Here is a 20,415-nt window from a genome sequence, read left to right as displayed (position 1 = left end):
TGTGGCACTTAGCCAGAGATGCTCTTCTCAGTGATGATGTAAAGTAAAAGAGCAATTAGAGAATTTAAACAAAACCTTTGAGGGGATTCAGGATGTAGAATCTATGTGTTCTACTAAGAGTTTTGAGGAGCAGAAAGTAAAGAGTACTAAAAAAAAAATAGAACAGAAAGAAAAAACTTTAAAAAAGGAGATTGCACTAATAAAAAAGTTAGTAAAAGAAGGAAGGCAGCTTTGCAGAGCCTGTCTTTGGGGAGGAGATTGTTGTGGAGATGTAAAATGTAGGAGGATTGTAATGGGTTTTCCTCCAGCATGACCTTGGCATGTTGGCTGGTGCTGGTGCAGGATAGTACGCTGGTTTAGCAACACAGATCACTTAAGATCCTGCTAAAGCTTGGAAAACTTTACCTAACAAAGGAGCAGGAGAACAGCTTTCTAAGATCCTTCAAGGATCTTCAGAACCTTATTCTGAAGTTTATTGACCGCTTGCTACAGGTGGGAAGTCGCATCATAAAGCGATTGGCCTATTGAAAATGCTAACATACTGTCAAGAGGCTATATGCCCCCAAAGAAATGGGAATTTAAATGATTTTATCCAGTTATCAGGGACATTGATGGCACTCACGTGACAGTCAGGTAATTGTTTCTGCCCTTAGGGAGGGTCAAGGTGGAGCTAGGTCAAGAAATTGTTTTCAGCCGGGCGGTGGTGGCGCACGCCTTTGATCCCAGCACTCGGGAGGCAGAGGCAGGCGGATCTCTGTGAGTTCGAGGCCAGCCTGGTCTACAAGAGCTAGTTCCAGGACAGGCTCTAAAAAAAAAAAAAAAAAAAAAGAAATTGTTTTCAATGTGGAAAGGTCAGGACACATCAAAAGAAATTGCCCTGCGGGTAAAGAAACCGGTTAATCAGCCCAGGGAAAAAGCCAGGTGTGGTGGCAGACACCTTTAATCCCAGCAACTGGAGGCTGAGACCAGTGGAACTTTGTGAGTTCAAGGCCAGCCTGGTCTACAGAGTGAGTTCCAAAAACAGCTAGAGGCAGGGTGCATAATCATCCACTTCTCCCTGAAATACTCCTATCAGGTAAATGGAGGCTGCTGCAAGATCTTAGAGCAGTAAATGATCATGGACATTCTACAGGGAAATCCAGACCCAACCTCCTTTCAAGAGTTGACACATCAGGCAAGACAATGTATTACTTTAATTAAAGAAAAGCTTGCCTCTGCTTATATTCATTATATTGACTTTAGTCAGCCGCTGCTGTTGATAATTTTTCCCTCTCAGCATAGTCCTACTGGAGTTTTTTGGCAGCAAGGACCCATCCTATGGGTACATGAAATTGTTATCTCGTACCCATCAGTTGTGCTACATGTTACAGAATGTGTTTACTGATGGGTCTTCCACCAGGAGAGCTGTGGTAGCCTCCCCTCCTGATTTTGATATTCAGCCTGTTAATACTAAATCTGCTCAGGTGGCTGAATTGCTATACAAGTGGCCTTAGAGACAGAACTTTTAGCTGTTCCCCATTTGGGAGTTAAATTACGGGATGTTTTTCTTTTCTTTTTTCTTTTTCTTTTTTTTTTTTTTTTTTTTTGGTTTTTCGAGACAGGGTTTCCCTGTAGTTTCTAGAGCCTGTCCTGGAACTAGCTCTTGTAGACCAGGTTGGCCTCAAACTCAGAGATCTGCCTGCCTCTGCCTCCCGAGTGCTGGGATTAAAGGCGTGCGCCACCACCGCCGGGCCTTAAATTACGGGATGTTAAAAGTCACTGTCTCCAGGCTTTTGCCTACATGGGAGTTCCAAAAACTGTAAAAACTGATAATGGGCCAGCCTACACCAGCACTGGCTTTGCTAAATTTTGCTCTGAGTTCTCTATTTCTCATAAAATGGGAATACCCTATACTCTAATCCTCAAGGACAAGCTAATGGAGCGAGCACATCGTATGCTCAAAGCCTATTTGCATAAAACAAAAAAAGGGGGAATATGGTTCCATCCCCAGGGACCATTTGTCTTTTATTTTATATATTTAAAATTTTTTGACTGTTGATGCTCAATCTCATACTGCTGCTGACCGGCATTGGCGTCCAGATTCTTCCGGGATACCTCATGTCAAATGAAAAAATCTAGCAAGTGATACCTGGTATGGTCCAGATCCTGTACTGGTGTGGGGAAGAGGAGCTGTTTGTGTTTTCCCACAGTCCAATATGGGTACCTGAGTGTCTGGTGCGGGCTGTGGATTTTCCTGTCCAAAAGCATAAAGATAGGACAGAGCCAAGAGATCTAGTAGACACTGGCTTGTCAACTGAAGAGTTGCTGGGATCCTGAGGAGCTGGCTGTGGTGGTCCGAGTGCCAAGGATTGTTCCCCTACCTATCAACCCATCCCATGATAATGGCAGCCATTGCTGCTGGATTTTTCATTAGTCAGTTGCTTCTGCTAGCACAATGGATACTTTCTCAAGGCAGGTAACAAATGCCTTGGCCACTCAAATTGAGCTAAATTTACAAATGAATATTGCAGTTAATTTTGCTATTGGTTTTGGTTATAGACCACTGCTAGGTTTTACAGTAAAAGTTTATTGCTGTTGTTCACGGACCCTGGAGTGCACAATTTATAAATTGGCTCTTGAGATTATTCTAGTATACTATACCAGGGTTCCTCCCACCAGCACTGAGACCTTACTTAAAGGGCTCCAATACGGGCAGACTTATTAGAATTGAGCAGGCACAGCCTCCTTAAGGACTGCTTATATGTGCTGGAGCATCATCTTCATGTTTTCATGGTGCCAGAGCCAAAGGCAAGCTCAGGTCAATGTCGCCACATGGCGAGTCCTCATAGCTATTGTCCCGGAGGATCTTTCAGCACAAATCTGGCTGAATTCGGTGATGGGTGACTAGTGAGTCAATGACGGGAAAGGTTTTTGGGGGGCTGCCCCAACCTAAGATGGGAAATGTGTTTTGACCTGGATGCTTTCCCATGATGGGTAAGGGGTATTGCCTGACATCCAATGCCACCCAAGACAGGCCTAGTCTTATAATTTATATAAAAGGGGGACCTGTAGGGCCCGGGTCTACCCCTGCCCCTGGGGTTCATCTTGAGGACAGTTTCTGGTCAGCCAGCTAAAACATTGTGTTTGTTTCTGTGCTCCCTCTGCCCTGCCTGGTGATTAGCTGTAGGGCATTGTTTACTCCATCTTTGGTGTGGTAATTTCCACCTGCCTGGGTGGAAATCCTTGTGCAGCAGCGAGGTATATAAGGATTTCCCCAAAGTTAAATAAATGGCATTTGGCTGATCTCCTTTCGAATGACCCAGGTCTCTTTGTGTGTTCTTCCAGTCTCCAGGCCCTTGTCTGACTCGTGTTGGTACAGTGACGTGAGAACTGTACTGAGGGGGTAACACAGAATCGGGTGTTACACATATATACAGATATATACCCAAAAGTGGGATTACTGGGTCTTGAGGAAGGTTGTTTCCTAATTTTCTGAGAAATCACCACGCTGACATCCAAAAGGGTGGTACCAGCTTGCAGTCCCACCAGCAATGTAGAAGTGTTCCCTTTCCCCACAACCTCTCCAGCATAAGTTGTCATCAGTGTTTTTGATCTTGGCCATTCTTACAGGTGTAAGATGGAATCTCAGAGTTGTTTTGATTTGCATTTCTCTGATGACTAAGGATGTTGAACATTTCCTTAAGTGTCTTCCAGCCATTTTAGATTCCTTTGTTGAGAGTTCTCTGTTTAGGTCTGTACTCCATTTTTTTTTATTGGATTATGTGATCTTTTGGTATCCAATTTCTTGAGTTCTTTGTATATTTTGGAGATCAGACCTCTGTCTGATGTGGGGTTAGTGAAGAGCTTTTCCCATTTTGTAGGCTGTCGTTTTGTCTTGTTGATCGTGTCCTTTGCTTTACAGAAGCTTTTCAGTTTCAGGAGGTCCCATTTATTAATTGTTTCTCTCATTGTCTGTGCTGCTGGGGTTCTATTTAGGAAGTGGTTCCCTGTGCCAATGTGTTCAAGTGTATTTCCCACTTTCTCTTCCATAAGGTTCAGTGTGGCTGGCTTTATGTTGAGGTCTTTGATCCATTTGGACTTGAGTTTTGTGCATGGTGATAGATATGGGTCTATTTTCATTCTTGTACATGTTGATATGCAGTTATGCCAGCACCACTTGTTAAATATGCTTTCTTTTTCCCATTTGATATTATTTGCTTCTTTGTCACCAATCAGGATTTTCTTAATCTTAAAAGTTGGGTTTCATAATGAAGGGAAGTCAGGGCAGAAACTCAAGGCAGGAGCCAAGAGGCCAGAGCGGAAGCAGAGACTGTGAGTGATCGCCTAGTGCTTTCTCCTTGGCTCGCATTCAGCCTGCCCAAGGGTAGCACAACCCACAGTGGGCTGGGCCTCTCCACATCAATTATTAGCCATAAAATGCCAACCTACTTGCTTACAGGCTGGTCCACTAAAAGCAATTACTTCAATTTCCATTCCCTCTTTCCAGATGAATCTAGCCGGTTTCGGGTTGACAAAACAAACAAAACACTACCCAGCATCGACTGAAAATATAGAAGAAATTTTAAAAACCTGCATTTGGGTAAAACCGACCCAGAGCTGGAATCCGTTCCCTGTCTCAACAACCTGAGTTTCTATACCAGTGCCTGCTGCACTTTAATCTCTATTGTTTGGGCTTCAATAATGAGAAAAGGTACAGAAAGATTAAAGATTAGATTCCCCTCCTCTCTCTACTGAAAATCAATTTCTAAAACGTGACTCATTTTAACTGTATTGTCAGGAACAGCCCTGGGAACTAGGTGTGGAGGCGAAAGTCTGTAATCGAAGCCCTTGAAGAGCCTGAGGGAGGGGATTCATAAATTAGGAGGCCAGCCAGGCTTTAATAACAAGACCTGTCCCAGGAAGAAAATAAAATAAAAACGAGAAGAAAAAGTAATAATAAAGAAAAAAATAAGAGAGAAAGAAAGGAACGAAGAAAAAGTAAGAGAAAGGGAGGGAGAAAGGAAGCAAGAGAGGGAGTGAGGACCAGCTACTTCTGCTTTACTTTTCTAGTCAGCCAATTGCGAAGATTCCTAGCGGGACACGCACGGGTGACAGGCTTGAGGGCATAAGAAGCTAAAGAAGGCGTGGCTACTTCCCTAATCTAAGATGGCCGAAGAGGCGCGCTCCTGAGGGAGGCTCAATGGCTGAGAATTGCCATTGGTGGGATTACATCAACTTCACAGTGGGCGGGAATGACAGCATCCCAGTTTCCGCTTCCGGCAGTACAAGGATCCCTGTCGAGATGGAGGAAGATGCGAACCGAGTTTGTCTGTCGCTGGGAATGGAGGGTCGTGCGGGGCCCGCTGTCTAGGAGTCCAGGACTGGAGTTCTCAGACGCGGCCGAACCGCCGGGGTCTGAGAAGTTAAGCGACAACGGTGCTTGGGTGCTTTGAGGGATCAGAGACACCTAAGGACCGACTTGTCGAGGAGGCAGCGGATGTCTTATCTGCGGGGCTTCATCGCCATGGGAGGCCGCCCTGCAATTTTGGCTGCGAAAGGCAAGTCCGGCGAGGCATCTCTTTCTGGCATAGGAGCATGAGAATCTGACAACTAGCGAAGCATGACGAGGAGCATACCCAGGGACCCTGAATTGGCTGTGCAAGAGCCTGACCGAAGGTGCATAACGGAGGGTGTCACGTGGAGTACGTGTAGGGCATTGTCATGTTGTGTCTGGGATGAGGGATCACGTGGAAACTTAAACTGAAGACTAAGGAAGACTGGGTGGGAACCTCACCGTGCCCGAGGGAGGAGGATGTCTTGAAGTGGGAGGAATCACCGCCAGGACCTAGGGAAGGGCAATGAATAGGCAGCGCGACAGGTATTCCAGCACAACACGTTGACGTTCAAGTGGGTGACAGCTCCCAGAATGCAGAGCCTGATGGGGCAGAGAGGGCAGGAAGAAGAGAGGGTGCTGGTTAGTGTTGTTCTGTCTGAAGATTGTAGCCCTTGGGTGTCTGTCTGGTCAGGACCAGTAGAAGGCACTCTGATGTGGTCGACAGAAAAAAATGGAATGAACCAATTGGTCATTATTGTGTCCAGATCCAAGATGGAGTCAGAGGGCTCCTAACCTACCTAAAGATCTTGGACTCTGAGAACAGTTATAAAAACTGACACTCTAATAATTAAAACAATGCTTCCCACACCTTGACAATCCATATAAACCATCTAGAGATGTCAGTGTTATTCTTAATCAGCAGGTGTAGGGAAGCCTGAAATTCCGTTTCCCCAGCAAGACAGGGTCTTGCTGTGCAACCCAGGCTGACTGTGAACTCCTGTTTTTCTTGCCTTGGCCTCCTTGTGCTGGCGTGACAAACGTGCTACCATGCCTGGCTCTGCACTTGTATGAGCAACTCCAGGTAATACCCATACTACTGATCTGTATGTGGTGAGGGCTTAGAGCATCACTGCTCAGTAGAACCTTGTGCAGTAAGAGAAACACTTGGCGGTTAACAAAATACTGTCCCAGTTACTAACTCCAAGGGCCGACGCTCTAGCTCAGTTGGTGCCAACTCTGAATCAACTGGACAAGGGATGGTGGCTCACATTTGTAATCCCAGCATTTAGGAAGTGGTGAAGACAGGAGGACGGGCCACATGGACCCATACGAAACAAACACAAAAACAGCAGACACAACAAAACCAAGATAGCAGCCGGGCAGTGGTGGCGCACGCCTTTAATCCCAGCACTCGGGAGGCAGAGGCAGGCGGATCTCTGTGAGTTCGAGACCAGCCTGGTCTATAAGAGCTAGTTCTAGGACAGGCTCCAAAAAAGCTACAGAGAAACCCTGTCTCGGGAAAAAAAAAAAAAAAAAAAAAAAAAAAACCAAGATAACAGTCTGGCTGTGAATTTTGTTTATGTGAGGAGCGTCAAGTGACAGGAGATACACATGCTTGCCCTAATCTGTCTTCCATTTCATTTGATAGCTTCGAGCATAAATGCTGCCAATCTGGGTAATCCACTGGGATGCACAGAAAGGACTTAACAATTCACAAACAACGTTTTGTTTTTGAGGCAGGGTTTCTTGTAACCGTGGCTGGCGCTTGTCTTGGTATATAGTCAAAGATGACTAAAGACTTGTGACTTCTGCCTCTGCCTGTCAAATGCTAGGAATATGGGCCTGGGCCACCACAGCTCTTTTTTGTTGTTGTTTTGGTTTGTTTTTTTCCAGAGGGTTTTCGAGACAGGGTTTCTTTGTAGCTTTGGAGCCTGTCCTGGAACTAGCTCTTGTAGACCAGGCTGGCCTCGAACTCACAAAGATCCACCTGCCTCTGCCTCACAAGTGCTGGGATTGAAGGTGTGCACCACTGCTGCTCGGCTGCACAATGATGGGGATTGGATTTAGGGCTTGGTACATGCTAGGCAGGCACTCTGTCAACTGAGCTGTGTCCCAGCCCCATGAGCCGTTTTAAAGGTTCCAGAAATTCCAGAACTGGAGTTGTGTACACAGGAAGGGTCTGACAAGGGTCCTGAAGAAGTTGGACTGGATGAACCAGGAGAAAGGAAGGCTGAAGAGTGTTTGTACTCAGATTTCTGCAAAGAGGATTTCCAGCAAATGAAACAGCAGAAACGGGTATTTCAGCAGACTGTCTGGAGGTTATAGACAGTGAGCAAGCTGAGATCCCACTGTTTGGGGAGAAACTGCTTTTTCCTCTTAGCCTTCTAATATGGTGCCTTATTGATTGAGTCCTGAGCGTCAGTGGCTTCTCCTGATACCATGCCATAGGAATTTCCTGCCTCGGGGAACCCTGGCTTCCTTCAGAGGATTTATAGTCACTGATGCAAGTGAGAGAGGCAAGAGGGGAAACGGAGCAGTGGGTCCCGCCTTAGGAGTGCTCATTAGAAATGGCCTGTACAGGCTGATTCAGCCTGATAGGTTAAGAAGGTGCCCAGGAAACCAGGTCTTGGAACAGAATACTTGGTTGCTCTGCCCTTCTGACCTGCACTGCATGCAGTCTGTGCATGCCCAGCAGGAGGCCCCTGATTGAGCCCTGCTGTGTTTGTCTTGTGATGAGCGCATGCCTGCTCGGCAGCCCTAGCCGACTCTGGACTCCTGAGAGAACTGAACCGGCCTGAGAGCATTTACACTGCCTCCCGTGGAGGACTTAGTGAATTGAACAGAGATAACTGTGGCCCAGGAGGCACCATGGAGTAAAGACCGCTGAGCTGCTGTGTGGCTCCAGGCTGGTTACATTTGAACTGTTATACAGTCGTCAATTTGCTCACTGACCAGAAATTTTTGTTGTTGTTTTATGGTTTGTACGACTAGGGTTAGCAGCCCAGATTCAAGCAGGTCCTGCAGCTTTCTGGGTTCTCTGGGAAACCGTTCAGGCGGCTGTCTTCCTGGGTTAGCTAATGGCCAAAGAGGACTCTGATCTTTGCCCTGTTCCCGACTTTTAGACTCCTTTCCCTGGAGAGTGGGGAGGTAGTTGGGAATGCCCTGTAGTGTGAGGTCCCTGCCTGCACTCTTCTCCACACTTTCTTCCAATGTAGACTAGGAAAAATAGAAATTATGGTGGGGGGGCAGGCGGGAGGTAACAGGCAGCGAAGTTGTAAGGCGACTCACAGTGGGGATGAAAGGACAAAGGTGGTTGCTTCTTCAGAGGGACCAGGAGCATTCCAGTCTCCGTGTGACATCCTATTAGCCATGTAGGCCTTCAGCTGTGCCAGGTGGATGGGCTGTCTGCAGCATCCTAAGCGTACCCAGGCAAGTAAAACAGAATGATCCGTGTTCAGGGCTCTGAGGCCAAGACCTATGCAGAGACAAAATTCAGAATGGACAGTCGTACAAGCTGAGTAGGGGCTGAGTGATCTAGCTTTGTCATGTGGTGAGGAATGACTTCGGAAGAAGAACTCTGAGTTGGAAAGACTGGTCAAAGACAGAAGTGCAGAGGGGCTGCTCTGGGTTGCGGGTGGACAGAGCCAGGCAATCTAGGCTTTGCTGAGGTGAGTATCCCAAGAGATACAGCCTGAGGGGGGTGACATTGAAGCCTAGGCAGGAGGGAAACGCATTCCTCGCATCCCCCTATCTGCCCCAATCCTAGGTCTTCAGGCACAATGGAGGACAAGCGAAACATCCAGATCATCGAGTGGGAACACCTGGACAAGAAGAAGTTCTACGTGTTTGGTGTGGCAATGACGATGATGATCCGCGTTAGTGTGTACCCGTTCACCCTCATTCGCACCCGGCTGCAGGTTCAGAAGGGCAAGAGCCTCTACCATGGGACCTTTGATGCCTTTGTCAAGATCTTGCGAGCAGATGGAGTGGCTGGCCTCTACCGGGGCTTCATGGTCAACACCTTCACACTCATCTCTGGCCAATGCTATGTCACCACTTACGAGCTTACCCGGAAATTTGTCGCTGACTACAGCCAGAGTAACACAGTCAAATCACTGGTAGCTGGCGGCTCGGCCTCCCTCGTGGCCCAGAGCATTACAGTGCCCATAGATGTTGTCTCTCAGCACCTCATGATGCAACGCAAGGGCGAGAAAATGGGTCGCTTCCAAGTTCCTGGGAACCTAGAGGGACAAGGGCTCATTGCCTTTGGCCAAACTAAGGACATCATCAGACAGATCCTGCGGGCTGACGGGCTTCGAGGCTTCTACCGAGGCTATGTGGCCTCACTGCTAACATACATCCCCAACAGTGCTGTGTGGTGGCCTTTTTATCACTTCTATGCAGGTAAGCAGGGCCTGGGAAGGGCAACACTTACTGACGTTGTTCCTGTGTCCTTCTAGAGTGGGGATGAGTATAGAGAGGATCACACTGCATTCTGCCAAACCCAGCTGAACCCTAGCCTTACTAGCTCTGTTTCTCCTACTTAATCATAGCATTCCATCTAGACTTTGTGGTAAAATTGAGCCCTGCACTGTCACTGTGGCCCTTTGGGAGTACATTCTGCCAATCATTGTTTGTCCTTGTGTTTTTGTGAGCCAGGGTCTCCCCGTTTAACCTAGACTGTCTTTGAACTCACTCTAGTCCAACACTGTAGGGCTAACAGCAATGCTTTTGCTTGCAAGTGCTGGGATTACATCAGCAGACAGTGAAGAAAGCTGGGCATGTCACTCAGTTGAGGAGAACTTGGCTAGCATGTGTGAGACCTGAGGCTCAATCCCTAGCACTGCAGAAAAGCCAGACTAACTAGAACTAGAGCAAGTTCCCAGGAGGGTGTTTTCTCTGGAGTCTGCTGTTGGCCTTGGCCCTCACTTGATTTCATGAATACTTGGAGTTATGTTTCCCTATGTGCCCACATTCTGTAGCATTGTCAGCCAAACCTGTGCAGAGGTCTCAGCTGACACTCTGACAGCGGGGCTCTGCACACTGCAGGCTCTGTCTGTAGTGTGAGGAGGGTTGGAGCATTAGGCTTTGTGCACCCTACACATAGATAGAAGCTTGGCTATTGGACTCCATCACTGACTCTTTAAAATTAAATACTGGTTTTGTTTTTAAAATAGGTCTTATTCTACAGCCCAAGCTAACCTGAAACTCAGTCTGTACCTCAGGCTGACCTTGAACTCCCAGCAATTTTCTTGCTTCAGTCTCTAAAGTACTGGGGTACAAGAAGAAGATGCCCAGCTTAAATTTTATTTTTCTATAAGGTCCTGCCTTTGTCTCTTATGTTGTTGGAATTACACCACCACAGTTAGCTAATTTTGTGTTTGCTCTTGAAGTTTGTGTGTGGTTTTTTATTTGTTTTTGTCTCGTTTTCTTTTTTGAGTGGGGCTTATGTACCCTGTCCTGGCCTTAAACTACTGATCCTGCTGCCTCTCCCTACCTGGTGCTGGGATTACAGGCATGTGCCCACCACCTAGTGCTTTTTTTTATATGAGTCAAGGTCTCGTATTGTCCAAACTGGCCTTCAACTTGCTCTGCATCCAAGAGGCCAAGAATGACTTCAAGCTTATGATCCTTTTGCCTCTACGTCCATCCCATGCTGGAATGGCAGGCACGTGTCCTATGCCCAGCTTGGTTTTGACACAGGGTCTTCACTTTGTATCCCACGCTGGCCTCCAACTCACTATGCTCTTGAAGATGACCTTACTTTTCTTTTCTTTCTGAAATAAGGCCTCCCTATATAGCCCTAGCTGATAGGGTATGTGGGCCAGGCTGCTTGACCTTGAATTTCTAATTCCCCCTTCCTCTACCTCCTGGACGCCAGGATTAAAGGCTTGCATCGCATCTGGTTTATGCTGTGCTAGGGATCAGATTCAGATTCCATGTTTCAGCTATGCTAGGTAAGCTCTACCAAAGTATAACCTTTTTTATACTTTTGATTTGAGACAGCATCTCACTGAGTTGCTAGGTTAGACTTGAACTTGTTCTTTAGTCCATGCAGGCCTTGGCTTTGTGATCCTCCTGCCTCTGCTGCCCAAAGTTGGGCATATGGCTCAGTGGTAGAGCCTTCTGCCTGGAGTATCTTCTCTTCTGCTCTTCATGTGGCTGGCTTCTCATGCATCAGGCTTCAATTTATATGTCACCTTTGTTAAATAACAAAGCAAAACTTTTTTTTAGCTATACGTTGTTCATAGTCCTGGCTGTCCAGAAACTCACTCTGTAGACCAGGCTGGCCTCGATCTCACAGAGATTTGCCTGCCTCTGTCTCCCGAGTGCTGGGATTAAAGGTGCATGCCACTGCCCAGCAAGAACTTCTTTACCCTGTTGGAAAGAGGGCTGTTTCTGTTTTAGCTCCTTTATTCCTTCTGGACACTTCAATTTGCAGTTATTTTAGCCCCAACTTCTAGATTCTTAATTAGAATCTTAAGATCAATGAAAATATTTCTTTGTTTTATTTTTGAGACTGGGTCTCTCTGTGTAGACCCCCTGGCCTGGCCTTCCTATGTAGAGTTTCCCAAGTATTGGATTAAAGGGATGCACCACATGTGTGGCTCTTCTTTCTCTGCATGGATCTTGTGTTTATCATAATGCCTGGCATTTAGCAAACATTAAATAAATATTCATTTATTACTGGTGTCTAAAGTCTCTTAGCCAGAAGATAGTCAAACTGAGTCAGCCTGGGTTTATTCTGCCTGTAGAATTAGGTGCTCAGTAAACATTTGTTGAACGAAGAATAAAGAGGCAAGACAACCTGGGCTCTGCTACCCTCTTAGCTCTCTCCAGTGTCTCTGAGCTCCAGGAGAGTGGCAGGTGTACAGAGGGAGAGTTGGAACCTGAGTCCTGCGCAGCTTGCAGGCCTGGGGCCAGTGCCTACGGGCCCAGGAGGCAGACAGTGTGGATCCTAATGCTGCAGTCTAATGACTGCAAAATGCCCTCTTCGGGAGAAAAGGGCACTCCTGAGGCAGACTTGAGATCACCCTGTTTCTGTTGGCATGCTTGACTTTAAGACACAACACAGGTAGGAACTGGGCAAGAGGTGGCTCTGCCAGGCTGAAAGACTGAAGTGGCTTCTGCCTGCCAACCCTGTCTTCCCACATCTCCTCAAATCTTCACCAACCTAGCCACAAACTACCAGAACTAAGCATCTGAAAAAGAAATCTTGAGGGCTGTAGAGGAGAAGCTCTGAGTGGACATCTGGGATATGAGTCTATGACCTCCTGTTTAGCATAGAAGACTAAGTTCTTGCAGTGTCCTTGGGACCCTTGGTTACTCACCTCGAGTCTCACTCACCGCTCCAGCTGTCCTGTCCTACGTCACTGCCGCTGCCTCGGAATTCCACAGGCATACCGCTGCCTCGGAACTCCGCAGGCATGCCGCCACATTGGCGTTTTTGATAGTCCAGGCATACATGGATTATATTCCCACCACCAGGTAGTTTCTCAAGAAACGCCGGACTGCTGCGTTTAAAATCCCAGCCTGTTCCACACACACCCTTGGCATTCCCGTCTTCTTCACCACTTTATTTTAGCTATAGTATGCACCTTAAACATAGTTATATGCTTTACTTTTTGATTAATATCCCTTTTCTCCTACTAGATTGTGTGCTTCCTGAGGGCAAGAATTTGAGACGCTCTTATTCACCGTCCTGCTTTCAGGACCCAGGCTGGTCAACCCTTGGTACTCATTGAATCTTTGTTGACTAAATAAATGAGCACATGTCTTTTACCTCAGAAGAGAGTAAAACAGAGAATTTATTTGCAGGCACTCTTCCCAGTGGCACTGTGAGAAAATAGGCCTTGGCGTTATTGTTCTTGTTCTGTGAGACATGGCTGACATTATAAAAATTACAAGCATGCATTACTATGCCTGGCTTTTTTTTTCTTCTTTTTTTTTAAATAGAATCTCATGTAGCCTAGAACTTCTGATCCTCCTGTGTATACTTCCAGGGTGCTGGAGTTAGATGTGTGCCACCATGCCTGTGTTTATGTGCTGGGGATCAACCCAGAGCTCCATGTATGCTACGCACTCTACATTCTAGGCTCCGTGTATGCTAGGCACTCTACATTCTAGGCTCCGTGTATGCCAGGCACTCTACATTCTAGGCTCCGTGTATGCCAGGCACTCTACATTCTAGGCTCCGTGTATGCCAGGCACTCTACATTCTAGGCTCCGTGTATGCCAGTCACTCTACATTCTAGGCTCCGTGTATGCCAGGTGAGCACTCTGCTAACTAAACCCTTTTTGTTTTCTTGAAATAGAGCCTCATGTAGTCTAAGTTGGCCTGGAGCTCACCTGTAGTTGAAGAGGACCTTAGACTCCCGGCCCTGTTGGCCTGGAGCTCACCTGTAGCTAAAGAGGACCTTAGACTCCCGGCCATCATACCTTTGTCTTTCAAGTGATTACCATGCCTGGCTGCAGCTTTTGTTTGTTTGTTTTGTTTCTTTGAGGCAATTTTTCTGTGTAGCTCTGGATGTCTGAAACTGGCCTTGAATCCAGGGATCCACAGCTCTCTGCCTCCCAAGTGTTGGGATTAAAGACATGCTCCATCACACCAGGCTATTTTCCTTTCTTGGAATAAGCTGGTCCTCACTGTAGGGTAAGACTTCCATTCTGATATTGTTTATATTTGTAAAAATATTACATAGCCAAAAATTCCAAATGAATCTGAAGGGCTAGAAGTGTGGATGAATTGGCAGAGTGCTTGCCTGGCATGTATGAAGTCCTCGGAAGCTGCTCTGGCACCGTGGAGACCAGCTGTAGTGCCGCATGTCTGTAATCCCAGTGCTTAGAGGAGCAGAGTTCATCCTTACCCCATCCTGAGTTCCAGGCCAGCCTGAGCTCCAACCCCTAAAGGTAAAAACCTTTGACAGGAAATGGTTTGCAGTATGTAGCGAACAGCCTTCTTATCCATGGCAGTCACCCAGTCCCTTCTGTAGAGACCACTGTGTATCAGTGTCATGGTTTTTAGTAATTTGAGACAGGGCCTCACACTGAAGCTCTAGCTGGCATGGGCTAGCAAACTCAGCAGTCCTGCCTCAGCCTCTGGGTGCCGAGATTACAAGCTGGAGCTACCATGCCCTGCCTGGCTAATCATGTGGTCTAAGTGTTTCCTACTAGAATGCCACCTAAGGCAACGAGCAGTATGTGCTCTTGTTTTCACAGCAGAAAGCAGAATTTTTAAAGCCCTCTCTGAGTCTTGTCCTTTTTAATTGGATGATGTGTCCACAGTGACTCCTGAGAAGCCTCAGAGATGGATAATAGGAATTTTTGGCAGATGCAGGTAGAAACAGAGAAGCAAAGGATGTAGTGGAGAGGTCCAAGATGACAGAGGGCTGAGGGCTTGTCTTGGTTTCTACTGTGAGGGTAGGTGGATGGTACCTTGTATCTTGAGGCGTTGTCTTTCCCTGGATTCCAGAGCAGCTGTCGCGCCTGTGTCCTCAGGAGTGCCCTCACATTGTCTTCCAAGCCGTCTCTGGGCCCCTGGCTGCAGCCACTGCCTCCGTCCTCACCAACCCTATGGATGTCATCCGAACCCGTGTGCAGGTAACACTGCCTCCTTCCCACCCTTGACTCAGAGATTAGAAGCAAGAACTGTAGGCCTCCAATGGCCAGTGACCTCAGTGTGCCATAACCCTGATGTCTAGTCAGCTTTGTGACCATCCAAGTCCCTTCCTGTGCTTATCTGTGCAGATACCAGCTGAGCGCTTGAAAGCGTCTGTTTTCCTACTGTCTGCACCTTGTACTTCTCTACCCATTACATCTCCAACCTCTGGGAATTCTTCCTGCTTTCTTCTAGGCTTCATTTGAAATCTGTTCCATACTCTGCTAGCCTAGGCCCTAAACCACCCTGCTTCCTTGCCTTGCAGGCTTGTGGTGATTAGAATTACTGCTTCATGTTGACTTCAGAAGTCTCTGATTTTTCCACTTGGCCATGAATCCATGGAGAATGAGAGACTGAAGTCAAAGAGGTGGTCTTTAAAGTTGTGATCTGGGAGGAGGGAGGAGGAAGCAAGACTGGGAAAAAAAAATCAGAAGAGAAATGAAAATGTCCCTTTTCCTTTCAAAAGTATTATTTTTTTATTGTGTATGCACGCGTGTGTAAATGAGATTGACATGATATGAGCAGACTCGAGAAGAAAACTTGGGTCCTGGGAATCAAACTCAGGTTGTCAGGCCTGGCAGCAGAAGCCTTTACTGACTGGGTCATCTTGCTGGTCCTTTTTTCTCCCCACCCTTAAACACAGGTCATCCTGTGGATTGGGCTCTATAACTAGCCCCTTGGCTCCTGACCCTCCTCTACCTCTGAGTACCGGGGTTCACACCTGCTTTTAGAAGTGCTGGACTTTGTAAGCAAGTACTGAGCCATCTGAGCTCCACAGCTTTTTGGCTCTGTTTTTGAGACAGAGTTCCTATAGTTCAGTCTGGCCTCATGGCTGTTGCTGTAATGAGGCCAGTCTTGAATTCCTAACACCAAGTACTGACATTACAGGAAGTTGCCCCAGTATTTGGTCTTTTCTTGTTTTTGAGTCAGTCTCAGAGTTCAGCAAGACTGGCTTTAAACCCACTTTGTAGCTAGGGAAGACCTTGAACTCTTGATTTTTCCTGCCTCTACCCTCCAAGTACTGGGATTAAAGGTACATGTTACTATGCCAGCTGAGAAATTTGTGGGATTTTTTTGTTTCTGTTTTGTTTTTTGGTGTGTGTGTGTGTGTGTACACTATAATGTGTATGTAGAGGTCAGAGGTTAACTTAAGTAGTTGGTTTCTCTTTCCACCGTGTGGGTTCCAGGAGATGGAACTCATGTCTTCAGGCTTGATGGTAAGCAATGAGCCATGCCGCTGGCCTGAGACTGGTTTTAAATAGCTTTCACAGGTTGTACTTGTGTAGACTCATCCAAAATACTGACAACTCGGTGCTGCCCAGAAATTGTAATCGTTGTCTAAAGTCAGCTCTGAAGATAATTAGTTAGCACCAAGAACTAGGGTCTGAATATGGTACATCTATGCAAAGGGTCGATTTTACTGGATCAAATCCTAGGGGGACTTTTAATGTGAAACTAAGGGAATGTAGGAGGAAAGGTGGAGAATCAGGAAAAGATACATGGGAGGAAGGTCACTGGGATATGGTGAGGATAGGAAGGGAGAAAAGGAACCCTAACAGTTTGGGGTAAAGTCGATTTGTGTGCTACTATCATGTCCAAAGGAGCGGGGCAACAGATAGAGGGAATTTTTGTCCCTAGGAAAGAGTGCTTCCAACATTTGAAAATAAATGCACTGGGGGCTGGAGAGATGGCTCAGTGGTTAAGAGCATTGCCTGCTCTTCCAAAGGTCCTGAGTTCAATTCCCGGCAACCACATGGTGGCTCACAACCATCTGTAATGAGGTCTGGTGCCCTCTTCTGGCCTGCAGACATACACACAGACAGAATATTGAATACATAATAAATAAATAAATAAATATTTAAAAAAAAAAAAAGAAAATAAATGCACTGGCATCTGACTGGGATGGAGTTGCATCCTCCAGCACCTTTATCCTGGAGAACCAAGGTTGGCCCCATTCTTTCCTTAACCTTGCCCAGGTGTTTTAGGAGGCAGTCCTAGGGAAAAGACAGGTCTCTGCTTTGTGGGGCTAGGCCAGGGGCTAGGGCCAAGTTGAAATGCCCGTGATATGGCTAAAGGAGGTTGTGGAAGCCAAGTGGTGAGATGAGATCTAGAGGAGAAAAAGAGGTGTGGAGGGGGCGTTGAAGAAGGCAGGCACAGCAGGGGGCTGTGGATGCCTTGTGAAGGTGCTCTGGACAGGGAGCGTGTGACTAGGAGTCTGTGTCCTACTCACAGACTTGGAGAAGCGCTCTGACGTGGGCTTTATAGTTGTAATTTGGCAGAAGGGGAAAGAGATAGGACCTGTTGGGAAGAAAGGGCAAACAGATCCTTGACCTAGCTACTGGCTGTGTGACCAACACTGACCAGAGTGGGGCTTCTAGCCCTGAACCGAGAGGGATTGAGATGGCCAGAGACAGCCATGGATAGGTAGGGCTGTTTGAGGGCCTTCCTGGGGATTGAACACAGCCTCCTGAGAGGGAGAGGAGCACCTAGTCCAAAGATACAGAGCTGGATAGTTTGCCTGAGGGCAGTGAGCACTCTCCTGCCAGGCCGGCTATTGGTAGTCTGTTGTTTCACCATGTAGCTCTGACGGGCCTGGAACTCACTGTAGACCAGGCTGGCCTCAAATTTACAGAGATCCGCCTGCCTCTGCCTCTGCCTCCTCAGTGCTGGGATTAAAGGCATGCGCCACCACGCCTGGCTTTGTGGTTGGCATTTATAAGTATTACTTTCTTCTTGCTTGTGACACAGGGTCTATTATCACCGTTTTCTATTTGAGGAAAATGGGGTAGGAAGGGTTAAATAAACTCAGGTAGTCTGTCACCAGAGCTTGGAAGAAGTCACTGCTGTCGCTAGAAGCAGAGTTCCCATTTGAGTCTTGATGCACAGTGTGGGTGAGCAGAGCGGTTGTGACTGAGAACAGCTGGTAGCCCTTCACTGTGGTGACTTTTCCAGGTTGAAGGCAAGAGCTCCATCATCCTGACCTTCAGACAGCTGATGGCAGAAGAGGGGCCTTGGGGCCTCATGAAAGGCCTCTCTGCCCGAATCATCTCAGCTACACCCTCCACTATTGTCATTGTGGTGGGCTACGAGAGCCTCAAGAAACTCAGCCTCCGACCTGAGCTGGTGGACTCAAGACACTGGTAGCCAATGGCGGACAGAAAGGCTGTGGTTTCACACATTCTTATGGGCCAGGGTAGAGCAGGGAGGATAGTACCCCTGTGAATGCCACCACGACACACCCATCCTGCTTCTGGCCCACTGACCTCTCTGGGACAAGACAAGAAACTTTGGACTGCTCTTGCTGAGGAGGTTCTGTGCTGGCTTCCCTGTTCCCAGATCTGGGCCCCTCACTAGGTCCTCGTACTCAGTCACGGCCTGAAGATCGACCTCCACAGGACCCTGCTGGCCCCTCACTGATGCCCCTTTCTCTGTGTCCTCCCCTCAGGCCTGGAGGAGAGCTGCTATAGAGTTTGCTTGTCACCCTGCTTTTCCATTGGGAGACTTTAAGTCCTGACAGCATCAAGCCTACTGTCAGAAGCCACTCCTCAGAGAAGTGGGAAACTGTGACGTCGATCCCAATTCTTTATCCCTTTATTTCTTATGCTTGCTTAAATTTGGTACCGAGTTGTCCACTGGACTACTCTGCTTTGCCCTGCCTTTTGGGGACAAATGGGAGCAGGGCGTTTGTCTTCTCTGGGAGCTACTAAGAGGGAGAAACGCCAAGGCTTCATTTGGGTTGCATAGTTGAACATCTGTGAAGCAGGCAACTAGTCCTGACAGCACCAGGCCTACTGTCAGAAGCCACTCCTCGGAAAAGTGGGAAACTGTGATGTCGATCCCAATTCTTTATCCCTTCCCTTTCCTTTTAGGCCTGGGACCCCGAAGACAAGAATGGGCTGTTGGTCTCCACTGGCCCAGGGGACTACAGTGGAGGGCCCAGTCCTAAGTGGATCAAACTTACACTGGAACATTTCCCTGAAGCCAGGTTGAGAAAGCCACTGGCTTGGAAAGTAATGAGAGGTGTGTGTTCCTCACTGTTCTCTCCTCAGGCCAGCTGAGCTGAGCCCTGGAGGCAGCAGTGGCGGCTCTGAGCCCCAGGTAGCAATGCCACTTACAGACCTGTCCCCAGATGAACAACAGGTGTCTCCCAGTGGGACTCTGGAATATGAACTGCCCTAGTTTTTCTTGTCCTTGGTTGTGAAGTGTCATCCTAGTCATGGTACCCTGTGCTGGCAGCAGAAGAAAGAACAGTCAGGAAGACACCCAAGGCCAGGCCCACTTCAGTGACCAGCCTCATACTGCCAAAATTGTTGATGCTCCCGCAGGGGCTTCTTCCCAGCCTCCACCAAGCCTATCCAGAGAGACATGGCACGTGGAGTGGGAAGAAGGCAGTCAAACTGCCTACTTAAAGATGATGGCCTGGGTGATGCTTTCAACCTTTTTTAGTGGTCCCATTCCTTGGGAAATGCCATGGTGCCAATCTGGAAGGTGCTAGCTAACTGAAGCCTTCTTGTTTCTCACAGCTGCTCCACATACGTCCATCCTGAGTAGGACCCATTCTCTGTACTGACCTCTGTAGTCTATTCTTGTTTCCTTTTGAACTTTACTTTCATTGGTCTCAGCATATCAGTTGTTTTGAGAAGGAGCCTCAAACACATCCTAGGCTGGGTTTGATTCACAATGTAGCAGAGGATGACCTTGAACTCTTGATCCCCCCCCACTTCCTGAGTGCTGCTAGGCCTCACTTCCTGCACTTTATTGCTAAAGCCCCCCCAATTTTGTCCATAGTCATCTGAAGGGCGGAGCCCACAGATCATTTTAAATCTTTTTACTTCTCACATCCACCCAAGTACTGTCAATACAATGGAAGCAAGGACCCCCACACCACAAGCTTTTCTCTTCCTAGCGTGACTTCACTCGAGTTAGTCTCTCTCATCTTTGAGCCTTCCTTACTGGGGCAGAGTGCGGACACCACGAGAGGGTCCTGCTTCTCACGCCTTAGGTTATTTCTTCCTCCTGACTTCATTATTTTTCTTTTTCTTCTTTTTTTTTTTTTTTTTGACAGGGTTTCTCTGACTTCATTTTCTTGTGCAGTGTGTAGTCTTTCCCACTCCTGTCGGTTCTCCTCCCTTTCCCTTAGGCACCCTGTCCTGACTCCCACTTTCTTACCCGAAGTCAGAGACTAGAATAGGCCAGTGGGCGCCCTTTTTTCCAAAACTGGAGAGCAAGACAGCTAGAAATTTCAACCTGTTGGTCCATAACCTATTTTAGAAACTCGAAAAGACTGGAAAACATGGGGAAGAAAATGCACTTAAGCATTTGATAAAAATGGACTATTGAGGATATTAGCTGAGAATATTTACTGTGGCACTGTATGAAATTTTTGAAATGTAATTAAAAGTTTTTATTGAGCCCCTAAACTTCAGCTTGAGAACGTTTTTCC

At 47.3% G+C, this 20,415-nt stretch overlaps 1 protein-coding gene across 8 annotated transcripts; it reads left to right on the top strand.

Annotated features, from left to right (window-relative positions):
- The first annotated feature begins 5,164 nt into the window (after positions 1–5,164).
- On the top strand, positions 5,165–20,392 carry Slc25a44 (solute carrier family 25 member 44). 8 transcript variants are annotated; one of them, XM_038311068.1, is made up of 4 exons: positions 5,165–5,655; positions 9,081–9,718; positions 14,792–14,914; positions 15,238–16,738. In XM_038311068.1, exons 1-4 carry the CDS (start codon positions 5,600–5,602, stop codon positions 15,246–15,248), a joined length of 828 nt encoding a protein of 275 aa, XP_038166996.1. In that variant the 5' UTR covers positions 5,165–5,599; the 3' UTR covers positions 15,249–16,738. The 8 variants fall into 8 exon arrangements, with proteins under 8 accessions (XP_038166996.1, XP_038166997.1, XP_038166995.1 ...); XM_038311069.1 differs by lacking the exon at positions 15,238–16,738 and adding an exon at positions 17,925–18,062 and having other exon boundaries at positions 5,169–5,655; XM_038311067.1 differs by having other exon boundaries at positions 5,171–5,655; positions 14,787–14,914; positions 15,238–16,735.
- Positions 20,393–20,415: the final 23 nt, after the last annotated feature.

The sequence above is a fragment of the Arvicola amphibius genome, chromosome 14, assembly GCF_903992535.2.
Source record: "Arvicola amphibius chromosome 14, mArvAmp1.2, whole genome shotgun sequence".
Taxonomy (NCBI): domain Eukaryota; kingdom Metazoa; phylum Chordata; class Mammalia; order Rodentia; family Cricetidae; genus Arvicola; species Arvicola amphibius.
The sequence above is the reverse complement of the archived record's forward strand: the minus strand, read 5'-3'. Positions and strand labels throughout refer to the sequence as shown.